Source organism: Tachypleus tridentatus, chromosome 11, assembly GCF_004210375.1.
Source record: "Tachypleus tridentatus isolate NWPU-2018 chromosome 11, ASM421037v1, whole genome shotgun sequence".
NCBI classification, from domain to species: Eukaryota; Metazoa; Arthropoda; class Merostomata; order Xiphosura; family Limulidae; genus Tachypleus; species Tachypleus tridentatus.
Window position 1 is genome coordinate 51,618,973 of NC_134835.1, and position 27,714 is coordinate 51,646,686.

The window sequence follows — 27,714 nt, forward strand, 5'->3', positions numbered from 1 at the left end:
TACTTAATAAAAACATAACCACCCTCACATACGTTTGGCTTGTTTGAATAATTATTGACAAGTGTACACTATCTGAGTTTATTACTAGAAAAATAAAATATCTTGAGAATATTATACAATGTCACATAGCTGGAATTTCCCTGCAACGTCAAAACAGAACTAACTCAAACTGTATCAATATTTTGTTTCAATAATATGCAGCTCAATATGGAACACCTTTATATAAAAGTTAAAACTTATATACACTCTTGGCCAAAATGTTTCCATATTTTGTAAAAAATAAGCTCACTGAGCGCTGTCCAACTAAGAAACGCATGTTGTATTAAACATCTACCTGAGACAGGTTCTGTAGACATCACGAGCGATTCATTACAACAGCAAACAATTTTTACAAGACGTCTATAGAAAACAGTATAATTCATATTTCACCTATCACAACAAAACCTTAGCAAGATATATATATAATTACAAAATATAACATCCAATTATTACAAACAGCCTCTGTAACCTTACATCAATTCATATTAAAGATTCAGTATTTGGTTGGTCTACCTCGTATTTTAGAGATTATTCACATGGTGACATGCATGCTTTCGATGAGATTAGTGATGTAATCAATTTCAATCCATGTTGTCACTAGAAAGTGCTGTAATTCGGCTACTGTAGCTGGTTTATGGTCATAATTAGCAATGCTTCAGCTCATTTCTGCCTAACAGATCTCAATTGGATTATAATCTGGAGACTTTGCTGACCGTGACAATCTTGTAATGTCCTCCTGGTTAAACAGAGGTTCTTTCGTCTTGGAACACAAAGCTATTGTCAAATCTTGCCCTACCATATGGAAGAAATGTCGTCTCCATGTGATGCCTATAGAAGGCTCCATTAACGTTTCGCTGGAGAATACGACAAGCATTACTTTCACCATGATGAATAATTGCCCAAACATGTACTGTACCACCTCTTGCGTATTCCCTGTGAGAAAGACAGTGTTCCTCATCTTACCTCCAGGCAAACAACGAACACTAAACCTACTATCAGCTTTAACATGCCGTAATTAGGACTCATGTGATAAAACGACATATTGCCAATATCTTAACAGCAAGTTGGCATGTTATTTTACCCAACTAACATGGTGATGGCGATGAATATTGGTTAATATTGGTTTGCTGGTAAAGATCACTTGCAAAATAACCTTATTTAGTCAGTCTCCTATTCACTGTTGGTTTTTTTTGGATACCCTGAAGCGAATGTGTTTATGCCATTCCTGTAGTGAGCTGTTGCAAGACTTCTTTCCACCTTGACGTGTTAGCCTGATCAAAAGGTCGTCTCGGGCAGTAGTTTCAGGTTTCTGGATAAAGTATACTGTGGATACCTTAGTATTCTTACAATGTACCTTTACTTCATACTATTTCTGTAGAGACGAAGAATTTGACGCCCTATAACATCTGATACGTGACGAGGCATGACTCTACATCAAGTACAGAGAACTTGCATGAGCTAAGAGTTGATTTGTTTCGAAAAAGATTATACCAGAAGTACACCCTTTTATACAAAACAGGTGTATATGTGTGTTTTGAAGAACAAATGCTCAAAACAGATTACAAAGAACGGGACAATAACTCATATGTGTTAATTGAACCATACATTACCTTTTTTTTTACAACTCGGAATTTACTCGATAACTACTCCATGGATGTGGTCAGTAACGTAATTAGTTATATAACAGTATATTATTCAAACATTTTGGCCAAAACTGTACTTCATATAGATCACATCGCGTGACGTCATGTATTTATTACCAGCAAACAAAAATATATACACCGCCATTTTGGACGTACCAGAGAGACAATCTAGTAATCAAAATGTAGTTGCTGTTATTGGAATCTGAAAAAACGTGAAATAACAGTATATTGTGAGGCAGTTAGTTGTACAAAAAACTAGACAAAGAATCCGTAATTATCGTATTATAAGTTTCCAAAAGATTTAGCGTGTGGAACTAAATGGGCTTAGACTATAAAATGTGCACACCAGAAAGACATTGATAAGACTTGGAAACCATCGTCGTACCATACACTATGCAGTTCCCACTTTACATCCAGTTAGTACTACTAGTGTATACAATGTACCTTGTCACATTTATTTTGCATAGATCTTGAAAACATCTGTAGCTTGTAAATATTTGGTGTTTCCTGTAATCTAGATATTATTTTACAAGTCAATACAAATAGTGCTAGATGGAAGGAACCAGTGGATAATAATAAAGTTTTATAAATAAATGGCTTTTCAAGACAGGTAGTACTAGAATCCAGGGATTTTTGTGTAAAATATATGGTAACGTGTACTAAAGAAAGTTTTATGATGTAGTATGTCTAGATGGTAAAGTCACCACTAATAGAATATAAACAACAAACCTGGCTACCAGAAACAACTTCGATTTACTCTTGAGTAGGCTGTGTAGTTGGTCGTCTTGTACATTTTTCACATACTAACATCGTGTACCCAGCTGACCACAAAATACTTGTCAGCATTAAGGCTTTTAAATGCCTGAAATTACTTTCCGGTGTAAAAGTGTTGTTAGGACTAAATAATTTACAATATCTATGTTCTCAGTCAGTGAGGCTTTAACATAGGTGTGTAGGCCTGACTCTAACCCTCCGTTTGCAATGTCGACTAATTTACTGGCATATAGAGCAATTGTCATTACTGACGGGATAGAATAGGGATCTGTTCTGTCAAAACAGACTTTTCTGCACTTTTCTTTATACCTTGAGTTGCATATATTGGCTAATTTACTAGGCCTCAACTTGGGTTTCATACGTACTTTTAGTATTTTGAGCAACATACCCGCTAAGTTGGTTTGAAGAATACGGCAACAATGCTACGTATTTTTGAAATCTTGTATGAATATACGTTCAAAGTGGTGAGTGAAAGCGATCTTCAAACACCATACATATAATACACACGTTACCGCTATATGACGTTACTGATTAGGGTTGATAAATTAATGAGAACCAATTTAAATAAATCACAAGTTAAATGGCCCAGCAAGGCCAGGTGGTAAGAAAACTTGACTAGTAATCTAAGAGTCGCAAGTTCTAATCTTTGTTACATCAAACATGCTCGCCCTTTCAGCCTTGGGGGCGTTATATTGTGACGACCAATCCCACTATTCATTTGTAAAGGAGTATCCGAAGAGTTGGTAATGGGTGGTAAAGGCTAGCTGTCTTCTCTCTAGTCTTACACTGCTAAATTAGGGAAGGCTGGCGCAGATAGCCCTCGTGTAGCTTTGCAAAAAATTCAAAACAAACAAACACAAGTTAAAAACTAGATAACATAAGCACTTTACATGAGTACGTTCCTTTCGAAAATAATATTGAAAATAACTGATGCACAGTAATACTGTAATTTTTCATGTAACTAAAATTTTAAAATACGTTTAAGGAAGTAACGGCTGTTGAGGAATTTAAGCGTTAACAACACTGAATGGTGTATAACTTTAATCTATCATGTTAATCGTTGGTAATAGAAGAAAATGGAAATTTTTGATAAATTGTACAGATCTTAGAAACACACCCTGATGCCTATATTAATACGTCTGCCAAAATAGGGATAAATCTAAGCATAATCTGAAATCACGATAATTTGTTCACTGACTCGTGATCATGGAGACAAGTTAGAATTTATCGCCGATTTGTGAACATTCTAAGTCACTTTATATATTTATCATTAATGTGTAATGGAGTGAGCTGAATAACATAAAAGCAGAAGAAAAAATTAAGCAGGTTTATTTAAGAGACAGACTTGGAACTTTAACCTATCAGTGTAAAGAATCGACATTCTCAGTTTATCAAAGACGTTGATGTTTGATGTGCTAAGTTGTATTTATAGAATATTCTTTTAAAATTTAACCATTTTATCCGACGGCTAATACACAAAATTTGAGAATAATTTCATTTTGTGTGTTCTTGCGTGTATTAAAAGGTAATTACAGCAAATATAGTTGGACGAAAAATGTATAGATGGAACTAACTCACAGTTATTGAAGCTTAACGTGAACGATAGGTTATACCTGAATTCACCCGAGGCGTCGGTTCAAAACTTTGTAATCCTGTCCAGTTATAACCAGTTCAACTTACATCGCTGTTTAAAACTTCTCATTTCTCCGGATATAACCAGTAAAATATACAAAACTGTTTTAAATTTTTCATTTCCACTGCACGGAAGGTGATCAAGTACTATTCTGTGTTCATGAGTCTGAATTTATAAGTCTGCTACTTAAGTCCAGAGCTGATAGGTGGTGTAGTATTACAACGAAGTGCAAAGAATAATAATAATAAGAAAAACAATGTTTATTCTTCAAAATGTTTCCTGTCAAGGGTTTCCTGTAGTAACCACGTGAAGAACTGTTAGAAAGATTATTACTTTCAAATTTAATAATGAAATTATATTATGTACAAAGTTATCTTTTTATCAGTCAAACTTTTAACGTAACTTGGTTTATTCATATAGAGTTTCCACACATGTGTCAAACACAAGGACAATGAAACTCTGTAACAATTGTTTCACTGCCAAGAATAATAAATGCTTCATGTTGGCACGTGAGTAGAATAAAATGTGTATTGAACCACGTATCGGCTGATAAGTACTGTATTCAAATACGGACACATTCTCTGTTCTTTCAAAATTTACGGGACGCGATATATCTATATACATCAAAGTCAAGAAAAACAGTGTTAAAAGTTAAAAAAATCTTGTAGTTTTATTTATGTTACTAGATACTGTAATTCAGTAGCATTCTAGAAAACATTTCGAAAATATTTTACATTTTTTCAGTAATGTACTCTGACGTGTTTACATTGTTTGTAAAATGCATTCATTTCGAAACAGGTGATATATGCTACATTCTTAACAAGTCAACCATTGTTATGTTTTCTTTTTGTTGTCGGAGATACTTCAAAAAAACACGACTTAATTATTTCACTTTTTTATTGAAATTTTAAGCAGAGTACCTAATAATCCTACAAATATACTCATATATATTATAAAACAACCACACCTATCCAATCACTAAATTTCCACTTTCGAATATGTGACGGATTTACTATTATATATTTGTTTTTATGTCCATGTTTGTTTTAGTTAAATTTATATTTAGAAATGCACATAACTTTTACTGTTAAATACGTGTTGCAAAATTCCCACTTATCTCCTAATTTTGTAGAATATTCTTGAGTGTAAGAATCAACACCGTATGATGTGTGTATTTGTTTGTTTGTTTGTTTGTTTGTTTTTTGGAATTTCGCACAAAGCTACTCGAGGGCTATCTGTGCTAGCCGTCCCTAATTTAGCAGTGTAAGACTAGAGGGAAGGCAGCTAGTCATCACCACCCACCGCCAACTCTTGGGCTACTCTTTTACCAACGAATAGTGGGATTGACCGTCACATTATAACGCCCCCACGGCTGGGAGGGCGAGCATGTTTGGCGCGACGCGGGCGCGAACCCGCGACCCTCGGATTACGAGTCGCACGCCTTACGCGCTAGGCCATGCCAGGCCATGATGTGTGTATGTAAATACTAGTGATTGCCAGCATTGTTACCAACTGAAATGTTGAGAATCTCGACTAATGATTATAAAAGCTAGCCATCGCAACACACATAGAGACGGTAAATTATTGTTAGCTTGCTACAATTGGTATGTTACAAATCTCGGAAGCTATAAGTGAGATAAACGCTTACTAATCGGAAAACTATAGTTATTTGTTTTAGAACTTTTATAGTCGGACGTCAATATTTCTACGAGGACATTACATAACTTCAGCGGTGAATAGTCAGCTTGTAAATGGTATGAGACCAGTGAAGAATAGAGAGAGTTAGTTAGCTACCCGTTAAGTGAACTGTACCCATACCAACTCGAAATTAACTCGCTCATCGTGAACCGCAAATAAAAATATTCAATTTCAGACCACATAGAAAACTCAATATTGTTTATAAGTTTGTAAAACCTTTGTACATAAATCACTATTTGTGATAACCATTATTATAAATTTTATAATTGTTTATATATTAAAATAATTCTCAACATTTAATTAACTTACAAATTAAAATTAAAATTTAACTCAGTTTCAGACTGTATGAAATCATAATACGTAGCATAATAAATTGAAGAATTGTATGAAATAAATTACAGTACGTAATAAATGACAAAGTAAGTGGCATGTGTGTTGTAATAGCAAAACAAGAATGGACTTGAACCCCAATTTTAAACTTTTAAATCTGAACACTTACTGCTATCCCACTGGAGGCCAAGGATGTGGCTATAATTAATTTAAAATAGTTTGGAACCGATATTAATACAGTGTAGAAACAAAAGCAGTATAAATTAAGACGAAAACGGTACTACACTTTTCGTTCTCTATCTAAATACAGTACTTTCTACTGTAATATGTCTTTAGGGTTTCCTTGTTAAATGTATATGTAATCTTAATATCACATTGCTTTGCTTAATAGATTTGCCAAATATGTGGGCTTTGTTTACTCATTCCTTTTTACTTATAATAATAATAATAATAAATATATCACAGTTTTTTTTGTTTGATTTGGTTTGGTTTGAATTTCGTGCAAAGATACACGAGAGCTATATGCGCTAGCCGTTCCTAATTTAGCAGTATAAGACTAGAGGGAAGGCAGCTAGTCATCACCACTCACCGCCAACTCTTTTACCAACGAATAGTGGAATTGACCATCATATTATAATGCCCCCATGGCTGAAAGGGCGAGTATGTTTGGTGTGACGGGGATTCAAATTCGCAACCCTCGGATTACGAGTCGAGTGCCTTAACCACCTTGCCATGCCGGGTCCACAGTTTTTGAAACAGCGAATTACTCACGAATATGACTAAATTTTTAAAGCAAACAAGCTCCAGTTCAAATAAGTAAATGGATATGTTCGTTTGCGATAAACATAATAATGTTACCAGACGCCCCCCCCCGGTAGCACAGCGGCATGTCTGATGGCTCAAACCGCTAGAAACCTGGTTTCGATACCCGTGATGGACAGAGCACAGATATCCCATTGTGCAGCTTTGTGGTTAATTCCAAACAAACAAAGTTTCCAGATTCAATATGCTCCTTTCATTTCAAATTCCTATGTTTGTATTCTAAGAGAGATAACTGCACTTTCTAATATTATACAATTATAATTCATTTATACATTCAACTATGTTAAAACAGAATTCAGAAACTAGTGAAGCATAAACCGCCATGAGTTTCGTTTATCGCAATTAATTTTCGATAGTTTAAACACGTGATTGTTGACAGGTTTTTATTCCTGGTTCTCAGTGACTTACAACGTTTAGTGATTCTGCTATTCTTTGTTTCATACACAAGCGAAGTAGTTTATCTTATTCCACGACATCTTGCGTCATCTCAGCCACGAAAATATGAAACGAGCATAGATTTGACTCATGACCATGAATAAAATATAAGCTCGTTTCACCTAACTTTAGACCCATCCACTAGTCCACCCAATGCAACATGCAAATGATTTAAAAAACATTTCAGGTGATGGTCTAATTTTGAGGAGATTTATCAATTAAATAAAGACATTTTAAATAATTTGGTCAGTTTTAAGTATTATATTCCAAACCTTCGTTGAATATGCAGTACTAATAACTAAAATATTTCTGATAAATCTAATAAACTGCTCCCTCTGGATCTCGATGGTCTTTGTTTTAGGAAGATTAAATTAATTAGTATATGCAAATTATCAAAACTGTTCAGGATTTAATAGACTGTAGTCCTGGAAAAATCAGCCATTGATCCTGTAAAAAATCATCAGTGATGTCTATTTCACATTACGTCTGTCCCTGATGAAGTGCTGCAGCCCATTGGTGTAGGATTATTAGAATGTTTTGTTTAAAATGGTTAAATGCTTTAAGAAAAAGTACAGATCACTAATTAATTAAGGACATACGGGTATTTCAAATGTTTCTTTAAATGATTATTTTGTTTAGATTAGAATGATTTAAAAGTATGTAATGTTCACTACTGAAATGAAATTACAGTCCATATGTACACGCCTAACGTTTCTTAGCATATTTCATACCTAAATTATTGCTGAATAGGATTCTACCTATCGAAGTCAAAAATGCATCTAGATAGTCCATTTAAATGTTATAAAGACGGTATAGAAAACAGTGATCACACTGCAGTTCATTTTGAACACTAAAATATGGCAAATATAATAAAACTATTTTGCTTCAAGATATAAAAAAGGACGTTGCTAAGTAAATGAGCATTTCCTAGGTTATGAATCCGGGGATACCCTTTGCTATAAAATCAACCCCACTTCATAAGCTTTAATGGTAACAGTCCAATCCCACTAATTGGTCAGGAAGCGTAGCTCAAGATTTCGCGATTGATACTGTTAACAAGTTGCCTTTTCCTCAGGCTTATCAGTTCAAAATTAAGAGCGGCTGTATGCGCAAGTGACTTTCAACAGCTTTGCGCAAACATCTTGAACAAACAAACTTTATGAAAATTAACCACCGAAAGGGTCATTCAATAGTAGCTAATAGTAATTGGAGTTCCGATGTAGCTCATAAAGTTAAAAGTTTATATTATTATATTTAAATTTCGTTCAATTCAGAGAACTTTTAGATGTACAAAAGCCATATGTGACAACTTAAAAACGGTGTAACTGTTTCGTGACGTAGTGTGAAAGCCACATGCAGCTATTATCGTTAATGTAACAAAAGTTGCCCTTTTGATTGTTTTTCTTCATTTGCACAACTGTTATTTATTTTTTATTGCATAAAAGAAACATTTTGATTAGATGTTATTTCTTACACATATTAACTCTAGGGTATGGTGCCAGCCACCCGTTAATATAAGGTTCATATATTGAGTCATGGGTGAGTCCTTTATACTACGTCCTGATCTCCAGTGACACAGCATGATGTCTGAGGACTTATAAAGTTAGAAACCGGTTTCGATACCGGTGGTGAGCACAGTACAAATAACTCATTGTATAGATTTGTGCTTAACTAAAAACAAAAATGCGCACAACGTTCATTTCCATGTGTGAAGTTTCTTTATAGAAGAATACTTCAACCTGTGACATTAAACATTCAGTTAATAATACTAAAGCTTAACACGTTCACTGCCACAAGTAGTATTAATAATTTACACCACAGTGTCAAGCACACTTTCTTTTTTTCACTTAATCCCAGGTGTCTACTATTTGTATGTGTTACCATAATATGATGGCCCGGCATGGCCAAGTGTGTTAAAGTGTTCGACTCGATGTTTACAACTGCAAGTCGGTTGTGACCCAATAGTGGATTACATGACAGCGTATGTGTCAAGACACTATGGTCACCTTTGTGCAAAATATGAATCAATAATAAATTATTTTTCAGATGTTCCATACTTATCCCATGTGCATACATGAAGCTAATACTTCAAATATTTTCACATCTTAACCTTCACAAAGAGTGTGTAGTGAGTGCTTCATAGATTCCACACCTTTGCTTACACGCTCAAGAAGCCATTTTCCAGATGTTCTTTGCTTTTCTTTATATGTACACGCTCAAAACAGTTATAGAAAAACAATATATCGCGTATCAACTAACATATATGCTTGGTATTTAGGATATAAAAAATATATCATTCCTTTCTGACGAAAGCTATTTTCACCGATGCAATTTTTTTATCTAACGAAATACTGATATATACTGTTTTGGCATTGCTACTAACATATAGTTAGAACACTGTTAAAGTTTAACCTTTGACTAACTATAGTATTTCTGTAGCTATAAACTGTTAATGAGATTATCTGAAACTTCCAACTTCTTTACCGAAAGTTTGTGGCCGATCTATAAAACCCATTCTCACTAAATGTAAACAAAGTTTACTTCAATGTTTTAATTGCAAGTTTTTCCGAGGTCCAAGTATAATTCTGTAGCTACAACTAAATTCATTATATTATCAGATTTAATTCCGTAATATCGACAACAAAAGAAACATGAAAACATCTACAAATTTTCAGAGATCCAACTTTCAAGGTTTAATCTGAATTAATAGTTGTTGTTTTTTTGTAAAATAAGTCATAGAATGTTATATTTTAGTTTAGGGTTTAATTTATGCAAAGGTAAAGAATTTAAAGCATATAGGTAGATACATCAATCAAACATTCAGCTTGAAACCATAGCCATATTATTTACACCAGGTTGTCATACTCTATTGATTCTATCTTCGTCAAAGAGCATTCAGTGCATTTTGAGTTTTAAATACTTCTTTAAAATTGCAGCTGTCGTGACGTTGGAATTTTAAATACTTCTTGTAAATATATATAGTTAGTAAAGCTTATTTTATCTTATGAATACTGGTTGTACTTCAAATATCTAAACTCACTTAAAATATTTATATTTAATTTCTTTCTCCAGAGTCACTTTTTAGGACGATGATAACTCCATTACTTTATCTTACAGTCAGAAATATTAAGTCTACGGACTTACAATATTAAAATCCGGGACTAGATTTCCCATGGATAGCCCAATGTGTCCAATGTGGCTTTGATATTAGACAAAAAGAAACAGAAACTAAACGTTTCTTTAAACTAAAACTTATTTGTATTGCTTATTGATTTAATATTAAGTGTAACATGTGTGTAAGCTGGAAAATAAGCTGATTTCATTTCAGCTTTAAGATTCAAACCCACAGGATAAATTGTCCAATAGATGTAACCAAGTACAAAATGTAAGGTAACAAGATTTTCACTTTATCACTTGTCTGTACTTTCATGTTGCCCCTATAGAAGTGCTACACCATCAAATCACGCGTGATACTGGAGGAAGCTAGCAACTAGTCGCCTGAGTTGATTAAATAGTGAAAACAAAATGAACTGGAAAACAAAGCTCTTTGCACGAATAAACTGAAGATTAAATCGCGAAAACAAACGTATTAGAACATAAAGTTCTTTGTACAAAACAACTGAGATTTAACTCGTGAAAACAAATGTTGTGAAAAATATAGTTTTTTGTACATAATAACTGAGGATTAAATCATGATATTAAAACATATTGAAAAAAATGTTAGCATGTAACAACCCAGGCAAAGCACTACCATACTGGCTCTAATGTTAATATTTATTACGTACAGTTTGTCTCGAACAACCTAGGGTTAAGAATTAGCGCGGGAAGCACTTGCAAGGTTTTCTTTGTCATTCTTATAAGAAAATGAGGGGATTCGGCCAACCTTACTTCCACGAAACTACAAATACAACCAGGTGCATATTAAGCACAAAGAGTACCGTAAAAACGATCCACAATAAACCTTTACCGAGAAACATAGCCAGTCGTCATTGACACAATACTCGTAGAGAAGCTTTGGTGGTTGACTTTTGTAGGACTTCAGTTGTATACCTGAAGGAAACTTCAACCTCTGCAATTTAATACTTGTTTAATATTACCGGAGCGACCATTTTCTTTAAATTTATTACGTAAAACAAGGTCAGGAAATGCGTCATTGCCCAAAGAATGATATATTGTGAAAGCGAAAAGAAAAAAAAAACAAGATGAAAACACGAATAGCAAGATAGATAAATAAGTACACTTTAATAAACTTTAGAGTTTTGTAGAAAAACACACTATTTGGATAAATGAATCAAACATATTATTTTAGCTAACCATCACACTGAAACAAAAATTATATATTTGTTCTTGTTTTTTTTTATATTCTGGACTCTTCCATGGCACAGCGACATGTCTGTGGAATTACAACGCTGGAAACCAAGTTTCGATATCTGTGGTGGGCAGAGCACAGATTGTCCATTGTGTAGGAAGTGCTTATCATAAAATAAACAAACAATATTGTATTCTGTTTAGACTTATTTAGTTAGATCATATTTAAATTATCTAAAAGGAATATTTAATTATCAGTTACGACAAAAAGTCTAAAATGATTGTAATATATATACTTATCTAATTTTAAGAAATGTTTCTTACGTATAATTATTATCCATATTGGGTTTACATTTTTCTTAATACTGATATCATCTTATGTAAACCAGTTGACATTTGTCTTAGTTTGAATTTTGCGCAAAGCTACACGAGGGCTATCTACGCTAGCCGTCCGCAATTGAGCAGTGTAAGACCAGAGTGAAGTCATCATCGGGCATCGCCAACTCTTGGGCTACTCTTTTACCAACGAATAGGAATTGACCGTCACATTATAACGTCCGCACGGTTGAAAGGGCGAGTATGAGGGAGATTCGAACCTGCGACTCTCGGATTACGAATCGAGTGCCTTAACCACCTGGCTATGCTGGTGCCCATACTTGTCTTTATTGATATCAATTATTTATGAATTTAGAATCATTCGTTTCGTATACAAACAAACACAACTGGACAGAATATTTCAATTAACATTAGAAGTTTTAGAAAACACAGAAGTTAATGTTTATATGAAGACTGAAAGAAATCAAGAAAAGAAAATTTATCGTTCTACTTTCCACGCTGTTATATATAGATCTATATACACAAGTCCATCGCTTTCTGTGATTAATTACAAATAAAATAGAATTTAGGTATTTTAGCCAATTTATTATTCCGAAATAAAAGACAAAAACAGTCAAACAACAAGGAAATGCCATATCATCTCTGGAATCATGTTTTTTGTACAAATTAATCACGTTTTTCCACGTGCGTCGCCTGTTGTTAAGATGTTTTGTAATGCATTAAGACATGCCCGAAGATCCACTAGTAACTCGTGCTTTAGTCTTTTACTCTTCTTGGTGCTTTAGGTTGAAGAATAGGGCCGGAAGGTAGGCACTAAGCCATGAACCATTCGACAGATAACTGTATTGTGATAACACACAATACAGGACGACGAGTGTGCAGAAGTTACATACGCTGATATTACTTTAAATAGTCGACCTAATCCCCATTCAAGGATGAGCGGATATGCGTGCGCTGGCTGAAAGCTGCTTGTGGCACGAGTTTGGATTTGAGAACGAGAATTTCTTGAACACAGACCAAGTCAGTTCATTTGTTTACTGCTTGAAACAATTCCCCTCAATTTAACGTCTTTCGCTAGTCATAAATGACTTATTGACTGATTGTCTTCATAAAGTGAACATTCAGGAGCATCATGTATACGATTGTCTCTCTTGACAAGTCTAAACGTTACACTTGTAATTTAATCATGGAATTTAAATTTCTCGTACCAAAGCATATTTGATTTTTCAAGGTGTCTGTAAAATGTTCTTATCTACTCATCTTACCAGCTCAACGTATTTATCCATCATCTTCCGACTCTCAACTACCAAACTTTCATTTTCCAAAATTCATTAACAAGATATCAAATGTTTGATCTTCAGTCACCCTATCTTCATCCCTAAATTTATACTCGATACCCATATTTTGATTTTGAGTTATCCAATATTCATCTAGTAATTCTCATTCATTCGATATAATCCTTTTCATTAGTACTTACCTCTTCATTTTTCTGACATTCATCTCTGATACTTATCTGATATTCACATAGTTTGCTTCATTTAACATCCATCATCAGACCTTCACATGCCTAATGTTAATGTACTAGCCATTACTTCCTAATACTGAAGTTCAGGTCCTTGTTTATGCGAAATTAATCTTCTGAATGACTATATCTTCCGCCATATCCACAAATTATTATTTATGGTGGAAAATATATATAAAGTGCTGGGATACCAGTGTGCTTTAAAGTCAACCACATCAGTCTCTTAGTTTTGACGTATTCGTTTTGGTAAAAATAGTTTTTAGAGAACCGACATTTCCCAAAACGCAATGAATTTTTTTTCCAAATTACGTTGAAATATGAAATTCCCCTAATTTATTTTCCAAAATCTATGTTTTCCTATGACAGGAACTATGGTAATATTTGAGAATGGGAGTATATTGTGTAGTTAGGTATATTTTAAAATTTCCCTCTAAGTCAGTGGTAAGTTCCCGGACTTACAATGCCAAAATATGGGGTTTGAATCTCCGCGGTAGACAGAGCACAGATACCATTGTGTAGTTTTGCAATAAAATAAAAATATCACAACCAAGAGAATCATTATTATTTTTATATGTTTTCATTTGAGTCAAGCCTTTAAATGACAGTTCAATATATCAAAATTCATACTTCATCAGTTTATGAGCATGCCAGGACATCGGAGATATCCCTGTTCACTCATGTCATTTCAGCTATAGGCATTCGCTGGACTTATAACTGTTATTCTATAAATGGCTTCATTCCATTCTCATCATCTGGCATGCCTGTACCAACGTTCCAGATCCACTTTTGAACTGTCCTATGTAGGGTGATGCAATCTGTAATGGAAAGTATGTGCCACGTGTATTGCATGATATTTTACCAATAGAATCATTAATGCGTGAGAATACAAATCTTATGGATCTTCTGCATACTTCTTGGCAACTGATGGGTCAAGTTGTGAAATCCACATACCCAGTGAGACAAACACTATAAAATATTTACTGGTTAGAGTAGTGTATGTGTTAACGCAATTTAGATGCACTATGTTCATAGTGGCATGGCTGGAGATGAAAAGACTCGTATCATATGCACCAGTCTAGTTTAATAGTAACAAAGGGGAATTCACAACTTCTTTTTTTAAGAATCAGTACACGTAGTGTAAATGTAGAAATGACAAAAAAATGATGTTAGCTGTGTCTAAAAATATACATAAAACCTACATTAATCAATGATTTGAAGATGACTCCACTAAAACCTTTAAGTACTGGAAGCTACATTGGTATAATGATTTTCCAAAGTGTCTTTTTTGCAGCTATAACGTTTTTCTGATTAGGCTAAAAATAATCCAGAGTAAGCTATTGGTTACACCAGAGTTAGTCCAAAATTTGAAAATCGTTGCTAAATAACTGTAGAGACTAGATTTTTAACGCTATTTCTCAAGTCGGCCCATAGCTATTTTGACAATAAAATGAAAGACGCGGTGAACTTGTCATATTTAAGGCTTACCAAAATTTTTGAAGAAGATGGGGCACGAAATGTGTCTGCTATAGAACCACATGAACAAACAGACGATGTTTCATGATGACTACCTATGGCCATATTGTTCCTGTGATTGTTTCTGTGATTAGAGGATGAGATAGTTTAGGACACTGAAAAATCAAATAAATATATATACTTATATAATTTGAAGGTGATTGGATTAAAACCTCACGCAGCTGATTTTACAATATTAATATTTTTTATCAAGATGGCTACCTGATAATTTTATTGATTTTTTTCCAATTCAGTCCAACCATGATTCTAGCTAAGCTTTTAGTGTCTTGAAGGTCATTGTGAAATTTCAAGAATAATGGTGAAAACTATAGAAACTAGAATCCTGTCCCCGTTGTTAAATATACCCAACAGGTAGCCATTTTGGATTTTAAATGCAGCACTATTATCAAAGATGCAGTGAGTGAACGGTATCTCTTGTCTTTATCTAATATGTGAAGGAGCTTGGACATAAAGTGTGGCTTGTAGAAGCTTGGGGCGAAAAATTTATTATTATATTTTTTATAAAGAGAACATGAAAGCAATATCGTGACTGGAACTAAAAAGGATTTCTACAGATTGCTTTAATGACTTAGTGCATTGAAATATGAATATATTCATCTTCATTCACGGAAGATTGCCTGATACTTGGTGCACTAGTATCTTGATTGTGTAGACCGCATAGTCATAATTTTAACTTTATGCTTACAATTTTACATTAACTAAAAAAAACACACTAGACAGTTTATTTTTTATATTTCTATTCATTCTAAAATGGTGTGCATTATTTAGATATATTTGTTTTACATATCAGGATTGCCCCCGGTGGCACGTATACCGCTAGAAACCGGGTTTCGATACCTGTGATGGACAGAGTACAGAGAACCATTTTTGTAGCTTTGTGATTAATAACAAACAAAACAAATGGATCAAGATGACCATTTTCAAAACAACTTAACAAATATAGAATACTTTTGGTAGTATTATTCTGCCATTTTGATAACTTGTCACAGTGGAAATCCATAGAGACTAAGAGAAGTACCAAATATTTACTTAAACCTAACATCAGAATCAGAAGGATTGAGTTTAGCATCAACATTTTTTTAGAAATAAGTTTGTTTGTAGTTAAAAATAAAGCAGTCTATTATGTGCGCCCCACGGGTATCGAAATGTAACATTATAAGCCTTATGTTTACTGCGATACTACCGGAAGCCCTAAAAATAGGTGTAATAAATAAATATATATAGAAATTTTGATTTTGTTCTTTAATTAATATGAAATACAATTCTTGCGAGTTTCAATATAATATTTTCGTTTACGCATACTTCTAAAATAGTCTTCTGTATTCATTTTAGTAAATATTAAATATTAATAGGCCTGGACTACAACTTAATAGATAATAATTAAACGTAATAATATTCATATATTTAATTAAAACATTCTAAAAAACAATAGAGCTCAGTAAAAATTATAAGGGATTGTGTATGTCATATTAAAACATTTTAACATTAATTAGTGATTTGTAGGTAGCATAATACCTCTAAAAATTCTCCCTTTCAAAAGGTTATATAAAATTCAGTTTCGATGCAATATAAAATGTGTTCAAATCGAGAATTTATAATTTTCAAGATTAGGGTGTTTCATGTATGGTATTGCAAAATAAGGGAATATGAATCAACTTGGGGTCCCAGGATCGTACAGAAAGAGACTTACAATAAGCTGTACTCAGCCGCTGTAAGAAAATGTGTCCTTTACAACAGGTGAGAATCCACAGACATGAAGGTCAATGACAAAAGCCATCCACATACCTCAGGCAATTGTATGCAACATTATAAAGAAATATTTGTGTCCATAAAAGCGACGCAAGTCACTTGTCAACAGATTGCTCTTACAACATATTCTTTCAACTGTGACATATATGAAGTAGTCAGATAATGCAGTACCTAAGAATTTCTATGGGTCTGGATTGTTGAAGTTAGTGCTGAAAAAGCATCTTTATTGTGTATTAGATGCGGCATGGGTAGTGTATAGGAAGAATGGCTATGATTTGGACATGCCAGTCTTCCATAGCGCCCTTTACAAATGGAAAAGTAGGCTGCAGGAGTGTGATTAGGACGTGTAGTCACCAGATGGGGCATGACTAGCCGGACTGACATTACAACAACGTCGTGAGGCTCCAAAATCGTTTTAATATAACATATACAAACCTGTGTTGTAGGCAGACTGTTTACACTATTTATGCATCCCATATATTAAGCACAAGGATCAATATGTTATGAACAATAAATGTATTCAAATAATATATTTTTTTTATACTAAGTGAATGAAATGTTGTGCGTATCGCACTTAAATCAAGAAACTTCTCATCTCTTCTACTCTTGTGGTACTCATATAAACCCACCATCCCTCTTTGCGCATATACTTTATTGATGATCTATTAAGAGTAAAAAACATTTAAGAATGAAAGTCTAACGAGATTTCGGAGCAGTAGTGATGTCTTAGAATGGGAGTATTTTGTGTAATTAGGATCAAATATTCGCAGACGTCAATTGTTCAGGGTTTATCAAAGTGGTGTAAAGATACAGTTTGGTAGGGATGACATAATAGAGTTGCTATAGCCATCCTATCCTTCCAAGATATTTTATTATACGTCTTAGTGACACAGAAATAAATATGAGGGCTTATTATTCTAAATATCGGGGTTCGTTATCCGCTGTATGCACAATACAGATATTCCATTGTGTAGCTTTCAGCTTAAGAAAAATTAAACAAAATGATACGAGCAAAATTAAATGACAATGTATTGTATGTATTGGATACTTCATGCGTTTTAATTTCAGTCTAGGCCAAAATATTTGCATCTTTTGTAACAAATAAGATCTTTATTATAAAGATTGAATATAAATACACTTAGTGTCGTCAAACTGAGAAATGGATGTTATATCAAACATCTACATACGTAGTTCGTATAATAAGACAGGTTATAGGAACTTCATAAATGATTTATTACGAAAGCAAGCAATTTTTATCAGACACCTGTAGAGAGATGTGGAATTCAGCATTTCACCTATCACGACAAAACCTCACCTAGAAATATATAATGACAAAGTACAACATCAAATTATTATAAATAGTGTTTGTAGCCTTACAGTAGTTCGTATTAAACATTCAATACTTCGTTAGTCCTCCTCAAACTCTAACAACCTCCAAAAGTGACGTAGCATGCTGTCGATGAGGTTATTAATGTAATACACTTTGATTACATTCCCACCTTTCACTAAAAGGTGCTGTAATTCAGCTACAGTAGCTGGTTCGTGTTCGTGGTTAGCAATGTTGTGGCTTAGTCCTGCCCAAAAGTTTTATATTGGATTACAATCTGGAGACTTTATTGGCTTAGAAATTCTTGCAACTACCCCCTTGATCGAGATAATCCTGCACAATCTGCGAACTGTGATCACTGACATCATAATCCTCGAATGCAAAGTTATTGCCAAACCTTGCTATAACACATGTCAGAAATATCTTCTCCATGTGATGCCTTTAAGAGGAGTTGTTGACGTTTCTCTGGAAGATATGAAGAGCAGTTTTTCTACCATGATGCATAGCTGCCCAAACATATACTGCACCACTTACAGTGTATTTTCTGTGTGAAAGACAGTCATCTCTCATGTGTTTTCCACGCGAAGAACGAACACGAATCCCACCATTAGCTTTAGAAAGTAGAAAATAGAACTCATGAGAAAAGATGACATGTCAAAGTTCTACGTCGTCCTACCGTCTTATCCAAGTAACTTGGTTACTGCGGTGAATTCTGATTAATAGTGGTTTGCAAATAGTTCTATATGCAAAATAACCTTGTTTAGTCAATCTCTTTTTCACTGTTTTTCTGGAAACCCTGTGAAGAATGCGTTCATGTCATTCCTGTCGTAAGGTGCTGCAAGACTTCTTTCGACTTTGACGTGTTAACCTGATCAAAACATGGTCATTTCGGACAGTAACTCCTCTGTGCCAAACTAGTAGACTTTCCTGGGACAACGTCTCATGTTGTTCAATGATGTTTCAGGATTCTGCACACAGTATACTAGGTATAGCATATTGTTCTTGCAATGTCTCTTTGCTTCATATCATTTCCGGACAGTCGAACCATTTGATGCCATATAGCTTTTGACAAATGACGAGGCACGACTCTATACTAAATACAGAGAAACTGTCTTAACAAAGCGCTGATCCGCTTCGTAAAATATTATATCAAAAACACATCTTTTTTACAAAACAGATGTGCACCTGTGTTTTAAGGAATAAATGCTGAAAATATTTATGCAGATCAGAATAATAACTCACATATGTTTGTCCGATTATATGCTGCTTTCTCTGTCACTACTCGGGTATTTACTTAATAACTACACCATTCATGTACACAATAACATCAGTACAAACCAGTATGCAAAAAAACTTAACCAAGACCAAACAAGCGCAGTGAAACTTGTGGAGTGGTATATTTGCTCTTTAGTGACATTAATGTTTTAATAAAAAGTTTTAATTTAAAGGAAAGTGTTGTCAAGAAATACGTTTTAGGACGATACAAAGTGAAACACTGTCATATTTATATACTAGTGTCATTACAGCTTACACATACATACAAATCTTCAACACTTTTATAGCACGGAGCCGTACTTCACTAATCAGGCGTAGTTTAAACACTAGAAATAGAGTCATTTCATTTTATTTTAATGATTTCATGACAATAGATGAAATATTCAATGAAATTTCTATATTATACACAATTTAAATTCACGATTAGTGTAATTCACAGAACTTAAAACAAAGGCATACTATATAAATAAAAAAAGGATAAACGTATTCTATGACATACAGAAAAGTGAAATAAAACATATTGTTATTTGTATAACAACAGAGATATAAGCTAGTAAAGGTATAGTAAATGGTTTCCTGTACACTTTCTCCATGCATTGTTGTAAGACTATTACTAATATTCATTATCCACTGATGTTCCTAAAGCGATTAGGGTGGAACATAAACATTTATTAAGAAGAGAAGGCTGGACAAAGGTTTAAAATTATTTAACAAGTTTGATCTCTCTAATACTAAGAATTGACTAACTGTAGCTACAGATTTTTTTTTTACCACTTAGGCCTCAAATTTAGTTTACGTAACAGTAGTCTGTCGGTAGCTGAGTGAGATGATTTTCAATTTAGATAATTTTATTTTTATCATGTTTAGTAATATTTTTATTTTATTTCTTTGCTAGCTACTACTACTTTTCTGTGTATGTATGTATATCCTGAATTACTGATGTATTTTTGTTTATACGCCCTCAGTATGAGTGGATTAATAAAGAAAAAGCGTATTTAGGCATACTACGCTAAAATTCAGGTTTCATTATTTATGGTGAGAAGAGCAGAGACAGGCCATCGTACAACTTTGCGCATAGCAACAATCATACCAAATGTAACAAAAAATTCACCAATAATATCGCTTACGCTTGTAGTGACGCTCAGTTGGTAATAGACTAGCTATATTAGTTGTTGCAGTTTAAAAACAAGTAACTTAGATTATTACAAAAAAAATTGCATATGAAAACTAAAAATAGGCTTAACTGATTTTAAGTATATCAAACAATAGTAGTTCTTTATGTGCTACACAGCATATTAGAAACTTCAAAACAGACATATCTCTGATTTCGGGTTTAATGTATATATAAGAATACTAGAAAAACTTAATGTTATTAACATAAACGGTTTAAACATATACACAACTATATTTTAATGCTAACACGGTATGTTTATAATAATAAATATTTAAAACTATAGAACATAATTTTACAAAAAATAATTATGAAAAAAAAATGGTTTTATAATCGTCATATTTAATGTATATAGAGCACAGTGTAAGCGGTCTGTGGTCTAGGAAAACGTTTATTTATATCATATAAATCTCCACATTGTATTATCCAACTTTAACATTGTTTTGTCAACATCAGTCAATTACTACCGTTTTAAAATACATAAGAAAAACACACATTTTAAATACCATTGCTGATAGATCGTAGTATCCATATATCAAACACTCTGCATTAAAAATAAATATTTACTACGGCAATGTAATTGAATGGTTAATTTTAAATTTTTGAAAACGTTACAGGAACTTCTTTTAGTATCGCTCAAAACATCTTAAAAATTATGAATTTATAGAAATTTTTATCTATACATCTTAAAACTTTTATTAGTCTACTTATTTGATTTATTTTAATTTCCTTATGATTAGCATTTCATACATTCTATAAATCACGTGGTAAGTATTGGCAAGAAGCCAATAATCACTATAATATTCCAGTGAAATACGTCGTTTTATTACTCCTGCTTGAGACAACTGAACTTTAATGGTTTAGCTCTACTTGTTGTTAGTTACAATGATAACACGGAATGAAAGAGAGATCAAAATAAAGATATTCAGTATTATCATATTGCAGAAGGTTTGTTCTAATATTTATAGGATTTAGGAACAGTTCTAAATATTTCAATAAATTGTGCTACTTTAATAGTTATTATTTTTAAAACCAGGATTATGTATTTCTTTCTAACAGCCAAAATATCTTGGATAGTATTTCTTAACTCTAAGTACACTGGATTCGTTTAAATTTCAAATATTTTAACGCTTTGCTATCGCCTAACTTTGGGATCTTTCAAAGTTTCACTCACTTCAGTTTTTCATGATGTCTTTTATCTAATCGGAGTTCTAGTGCACTATAAAAGTACGCCACTTTTGATGTTATTACAAACTGCTTTCGTCGGATTTCCCTTACACTGGGGAGTCGTTATACTAAAAGACCTTGATTTTCGTTACAGTAGTGAACGTCGATATACATTCACTACGTATTTATTACTCGTTTGTTCCTCTTCCGATGTTTTAGTTCTGAGGTAAATTAAGCGCACATTTTATTTTATTTTTTACCAAAATTAACAAACGTAGATAACGAAAATAATTATTAGCAATAATTACCATTTTCCCTCCCGACAAGCTTAATTTTATATGTATATTTGAAAGTAATAATATGTTAACATACCCGATGAAGCGTGTGCGCTTTTCATAAAATCAGTATGAGTGTTAGCAACAAGAATGGCTAATATGTCACTCACACTTTCAAGTAGGATGGACACTTTCTTGATGGGATCCTCCTCCTGACCACAGAACATGTTCTAGAAGCTTTAAGCCAGTAGCAAATCCTGCCTGGTGTGCACGTAGATGACGTCACAGTATCGTCATACAGCTGATATATACCTGCATATATTGACATACAGTGAATGTCTGAAACGCCCCGCGCATCGCAAGCATAACACGCGGCATACGATGCTCAAACACTCAGCTGACAGCGTCTTCACGAGTAGAAGGTGCAAGTGCTATTTCCGTAGCGATTATAACTAGATGGTGAGCTGCTTAGACTAGACATTCTGTATTTACTCTTTACTAAGTCTGGACAAGAAAATTAACCTGTAACCTAGAGTTTATTAATTTGAACAACATCTGATTTTTCTCGAGTGATTTTGAGAAATTTATTCTGACTCTAAACTATGTTATATCTGGTTGTGTACTTCATGGGACGGTTTTAGAAACTGTATTCTTTCTCCTTCAACTGCGCATAAGGCAAACCAAGGTCGCCACTTTTGAACGACATCTATTTTGATGCAGCGCCGATGCAGGAGGTAGGAGTAGCGGGACCGGATCTCGACAGACAAGCTTGGATGCGAGGAACCATGGAGGCAGACGGGACGGGCATGTCGGACGACTATGTACACGATTTTGACCTAGATCACCTGGAAGAAGTGGTTAAGCGGGAGATAGAGGCTCGCAACAAATTCGGCAGTTTATCTTGTGTTGTGGGAGACAACGTCTCCGAGACCATACCTGTAACCACACAGTCCGTGCCTTTAGGAGCTGCATTACCAATTGAATCACAGCAGCACTTAACAATACATAATGGCATGTCAAGTATGGGACCGAATTCAAGGAAACAGATAGCCATAGCTGCCAGTACCCCCGGAAATGCCATGGGAAATCCTCCTTCACCGGCTTTCGGGGCAATGCCGACATCAACTTTAGCCACTCCAACTATGCCTCCAGGGTCGGTGGAGTCTAAGATACCTAATCATATGGATGACAGTATAATGTGGTTTTCTCCTTCATTTCGTTACGGAGGAATGACCCCTCACAAACCACTTGACCTACGACCACACTGTGCAGCAGAGCTAGACAGTTGGCTTGAAAAAAGAGAATTTTCTGACGTGTCATCGACTACTATGCATCAAGAACTCGGTCCACCGCGTTCTTTGGGGGGATTTTCTAATCAGATCTCCTGCTCTCCTGCTTGCCAGATGGACGGAGGAAGCAATTCTGGGGGAGGCATGTCTACAGATCAGGAGCAGTCCTCATGGCATACGTTGGAAGACGACATTCTGACCACATTAACTGTTAGAGAGCTGAACAAGCGATTACATGGATACCCACGGGAAGAAGTTGTACGTCTCAAACAGAAAAGACGAACGTTGAAGAATCGTGGTTATGCCCAAAACTGCCGAAATAAGCGGCTAGCTCAGAGGCACGAACTAGAGACCAAAAACAGATTTCTTCAGGCTGAAATATTTCGGCTTCGTCAAGAACTGGAAAGAGCATGTCAGGAGAGAGATCACTACAAACAGCAAATAAATGGGGCTAAGAACCGAGACTGTTCACAGAGGTCACTGTCCAGTGTATCTAGTGGTGCAGCCAGTAACCCCAGCTCTCCTGAATTTTACTTATGATTGAAAATAACGTATGGACAACACTGAACAAAAAAGGCTTTCTTACCCCACCGGCTCTTGGAGATAATTCTCATAAACTTTGTGTTAATTTCGTGTTAGATCGTTTATGTATGGCAGACTATACGTGTATAATGGCCACAAAGAAGAAATGGTAAGGGTGTGAAATTGGAAACAGATGAACAAATTGGTAATTTTACGTAATTTGGAATGAAATATAATATGATAAGTTTTATGTATAAGTACAGAGTATGAGTAAAGAATGGGAGGTTGAGATAATGTATTGTTTACCGCTATTTGCAACACTATAAATCGTTACCTACAAGGTTAATAAGTTTAAGGAAACGATTAAAAGGGTATTCTAATGAATAATGGAAAATTAAGACGCATATATATATATGAGAATATTTTATGAGAGTCTTGAAAAACATTCTGCATTTCGCTCATATAAAGCAAGTTTTGTTCTTTGTCATACCTTACGATGTTGGGGGTTTTATTTGTAAAACTTATCAACAGATGTTTTGACGACAGGGCATTGTTCTCTAGCTGAAAGTACAGTGCTATGAATCTGTTACTGTGTCCAAAGAAATGATTATTACCCCTTCATGTTAAGATATTAAAACGACTGTGAAAATTTATCTTATATGAGACAAAAAGAGGTTGCAATTTTGTGTGCAATAATGTGTAGGCATGTAGCTAGGTTTTTTTTTTTTTTTCTGGAATAATACGAACACAAGGCCACAAGAAACCCTACAAGAGCAGAATAAATCTGTTTTGTAGGTGACTCAATGGTTAGCTACTAGGCACTGAGCAGAAGATTAACCTCTGTTTACACATGTAAAGGTATACTGTATGCTTATATAATATAAAAATAAATAAATACTGACCATAATGTATGTATATGCTAATATATGGATGTAATTTGTTTTGAATCAGAATAGAAAATGTTTTCCATGGTATTGTCTGGCTTGTGTGAATAATTACACGCCAGAAATGCTTAATGAGAAAGCTAAGTGTTTATTTAGTGTCCAATATTTTATCATATTATTTGGTTCAAGTGCATAAATAATGGAGAATTTTGTGCAAGGTGTTATTTAACAGTTCCTAATGAATACTTTTCTAACAGACGGCGATATATCCCGTCTTTTATCTAAATTACTGAAATACATTCCTCGTCCGTGGTAGAAAATCATGAAAATTTAAAGCAAGTTTTGTCTATTTTCTCCACATTTTTGATGAATGGTTTCCAGTTTATACACAACAGAGAAATGAATATTCATAATAATACGTTAGATAAAAAAGTTTGCACCACCTGTTTTGAATTGTTTACTGTGTTCATTCATTACTATGATAGTCAGCTGCGATTGTTTGTTTCGAAGCTAATAAAATAAAACATTTCGTCTATTGTTTGGTTGACTCTCTTATTTTTTTCCCCATTCTATCTTAAAGAATATTTCACTTTACGAAGAGGACGGCATTCTAATAATGATATAATACAGTACCGAAATTTTGAAAGCGCGGTGCTTGAATTAAGAGGGCAGAATTTTTATGATGATGTGAAATTATTCTTTAGCTATTTTTAGGATATTTAATTTATTCTGGTTAGATGTGCTTTTCGATAGAACGAATATCAACTGACTCATTTTATTATTTACTATAGTGAAGTATTCACACACAAGTAGTATATTTAATAGGATAATGTATGTGAAGTAATATAACATAACGATATTAACTTAATTCAAACGGAAATAATATTTAACCAAATTGTTTCGTCATTATATAAAACCAGACATATCCTCAGTATGTGTATCTGGTACGACAGTCGTATAGTCTTATACGTATATTTATATACACGTATGTATATATATATATATAAGAGTGGAACTTACTTCAATGTTGTCCTACGTAATCATTCATTATTACGTGCACACACGTGCTTTCACAAGTATAGTAATACAAGATTACTGCAGAATTACTACTGTTAAAAGTATTCTACTTTATATAATATCTTAATTTTTGTGTTTGCACTTTATAGTGAAATGTTATCAGTTCTTGAAATTTAGTATTTATTTTTACTAATAAATCTCTTACGAACCCTGTTGTTAATAATAATGAGCGATCCTGAAGTTCAAAACAAACTTGAAGCTGCACGCAGTCAGTAAACTACACAAAAACTCCAAGAGAAGCCAGTACAGAATGTAGATGTTAACATCGAGTTTCAGAAACTGTAAAAAGAGAAAAACTAATACAGAATGTAGATGTTAACATCGAGTTTCAGAGACTGTAAAAATAGAGAAACTGGTACTGAATGTAGACGTTAACATCGAGGTTTAGCAAAAGTAAAATGAGAAACTGATACAGTAGGTACAATTTCGACTTTCGCCTAAAGTGAGAAAGACCCATGGAGAATTAGAAACGTAACAATGAATTTCACTTATCTAAAGTGAAATACACTAATAATACAGAATGTAGAATCTTAACATTGAACTTAGGCTTATCTAAAGTAAGAAAGGCTGATATAGAACGTAAGATCTCAACAATGAGTTTCAGCTTACCTAAAATGAAATAGTCCAATAATGCAGAATATAGAACCTTTATACTCAGTTTTAACTTACCGAAAGCTTTAACTTAGTTAAGTGTAAGGTAATTAAAAAAGGTGTTGCATATAGAAAATATAACACAACTGGTAACTGATACTTAATGCATTGAGTAAGGAACTATGATAAAGAGTGTAGGATTATATTTTCAAAGCTTGATGTTTTTTAATATCCGTTCAGCTGTTGATCCACAATTTTAGTTTAAACAGCCCATCACTCTTAAACGAATAAGTTTTTTTTTTGGTATAACAGAATTTAGTTATGTTTAGTTAAGCTACTAGTACACCTCTTTGTTATGTTACATATGTCTTGAAAAACAAAACACACTTCATAATAATGTTTTATCTTTATCTTAGAAAAATTACTCCGGCTGATTTTCGCTTTGTGAAACTAATTTAGTCAAATATATATTTTGGAAAGACAACATTATTATCTGTGTTGAGCCATCGTATGTATCAAAACCCAATTTTTAGCGTAATAAGCATTCAGACTTGCCGCTGATCCAAAGAATAGCATCTTAGAAAGATAGAATAATTATAGTATTACATTATTTCATCAATATCTAATTGACTTGTTTCTAATAGACGTTTAAAATTAGAATAAAATAGAAAAGTTACTGCCATATCATAATGCCGTATAAACTAATTTATACAAAATTCATATAGTCAGTCATCAGTTAGAAAGTTTAATTAAGTTTATAATTTTAATCGAGAAGCAAGTAAAGTTTACTATAATATAGTTAGTAATGTTATACAAATCACTTTTGGTTGTGAAACTATAGTTTTGAGATCAACCTTATACTTTGTAAATTATAACAACTGCAACAAATTAGTGAGTCTAAATTATAATGAAATATTACCAGTTTATGTATTCATTATAGATATTTCGAAACCGTAAAAACATTATTTATTACCAAGTTATTATGATATGGTTATGTGTTATCAAACCCTATTACTGCGAATTGGATTTTATATTTCACTCGTATTTAACAGCTTTTCAATTTCGTTTATACTGAACTAAAAATGAAGAAGTAATAAGGATTCGGTACAGATAGTAATGTTCTTCCATTTTTTCAAACGATTTCAGATACAAATTACATTTTTATCACAAGTAAATCTTATAACAATACATCGTGCTGTTTCTGATGGCTATATGAATGAAATCGATTATTAATTAAACCTTTTCTATTTACAAACAGGAATCAAACTATTCTTGTAATTCAAGGTCACATTCAAATTACTGCAAATAATACAG

The 27,714-nt window shown here is 33.6% G+C and overlaps 2 protein-coding genes across 5 annotated transcripts; one reads left to right on the plus strand and one right to left on the minus strand.

Annotated features, from left to right (window-relative positions):
- Positions 1-11,738: 11,738 nt before the first annotated feature.
- LOC143232145 (uncharacterized) lies at positions 11,739-22,377 on the minus strand. 4 transcript variants are annotated; one of them, XR_013017395.1, is made up of 3 exons: positions 22,135-22,377; positions 14,168-14,355; positions 11,739-11,846 (listed from the first exon to the last, which is right to left on the minus strand). XR_013017395.1 is itself a non-coding variant. In XM_076467242.1 (3 exons), exons 1-3 carry the CDS (start codon positions 22,363-22,365, stop codon positions 14,275-14,277), a joined length of 351 nt encoding a protein of 116 aa, XP_076323357.1. In that variant the 5' UTR covers positions 22,366-22,377; the 3' UTR covers positions 14,096-14,274. The 4 variants fall into 4 exon arrangements, 2 of the variants coding, with proteins under 2 accessions (XP_076323357.1, XP_076323358.1); XM_076467242.1 differs by lacking the exon at positions 11,739-11,846 and adding an exon at positions 15,026-15,137 and having other exon boundaries at positions 14,096-14,355; positions 22,208-22,377; XR_013017396.1 differs by lacking the exons at positions 11,739-11,846; positions 22,135-22,377 and adding an exon at positions 21,770-22,125 and having other exon boundaries at positions 14,096-14,355.
- LOC143232144 (uncharacterized) lies at positions 22,367-25,267 on the plus strand. The gene has a single exon (XM_076467241.1). The coding sequence runs from the start codon at positions 22,763-22,765 to the stop codon at positions 23,864-23,866; it is 1,104 nt and encodes a 367-aa protein (XP_076323356.1). The 5' UTR covers positions 22,367-22,762; the 3' UTR covers positions 23,867-25,267.
- The last annotated feature ends 2,447 nt before the right edge of the window (positions 25,268-27,714 follow it).

What these genes read in the sequence shown, in the direction of transcription:
- LOC143232145 (XM_076467242.1), bottom strand. Translation starts at nt 22,365, where the DNA reads ATGTCAATATATGCAGGTATATATCAGCTGTATGACGATACTGTGACG. An exon ending in TGTCCATCCTACTTGAAAGT is followed by an intron (nt 15,138 to 22,207) that starts GTGAGTGACATA and finishes CTCTAATCACAG; the next exon opens with AAACAATCACAGGAACAATA. An exon ending in CATCTTCTTCAAAAATTTTG is followed by an intron (nt 14,356 to 15,025) that starts GTAAGCCTTAAA and finishes TTTCCATTACAG; the next exon opens with ATTGCATCACCCTACATAGG.
- LOC143232144 (XM_076467241.1), top strand. Translation starts at nt 22,763, where the DNA reads ATGCAGGAGGTAGGAGTAGCGGGACCGGATCTCGACAGACAAGCTTGG.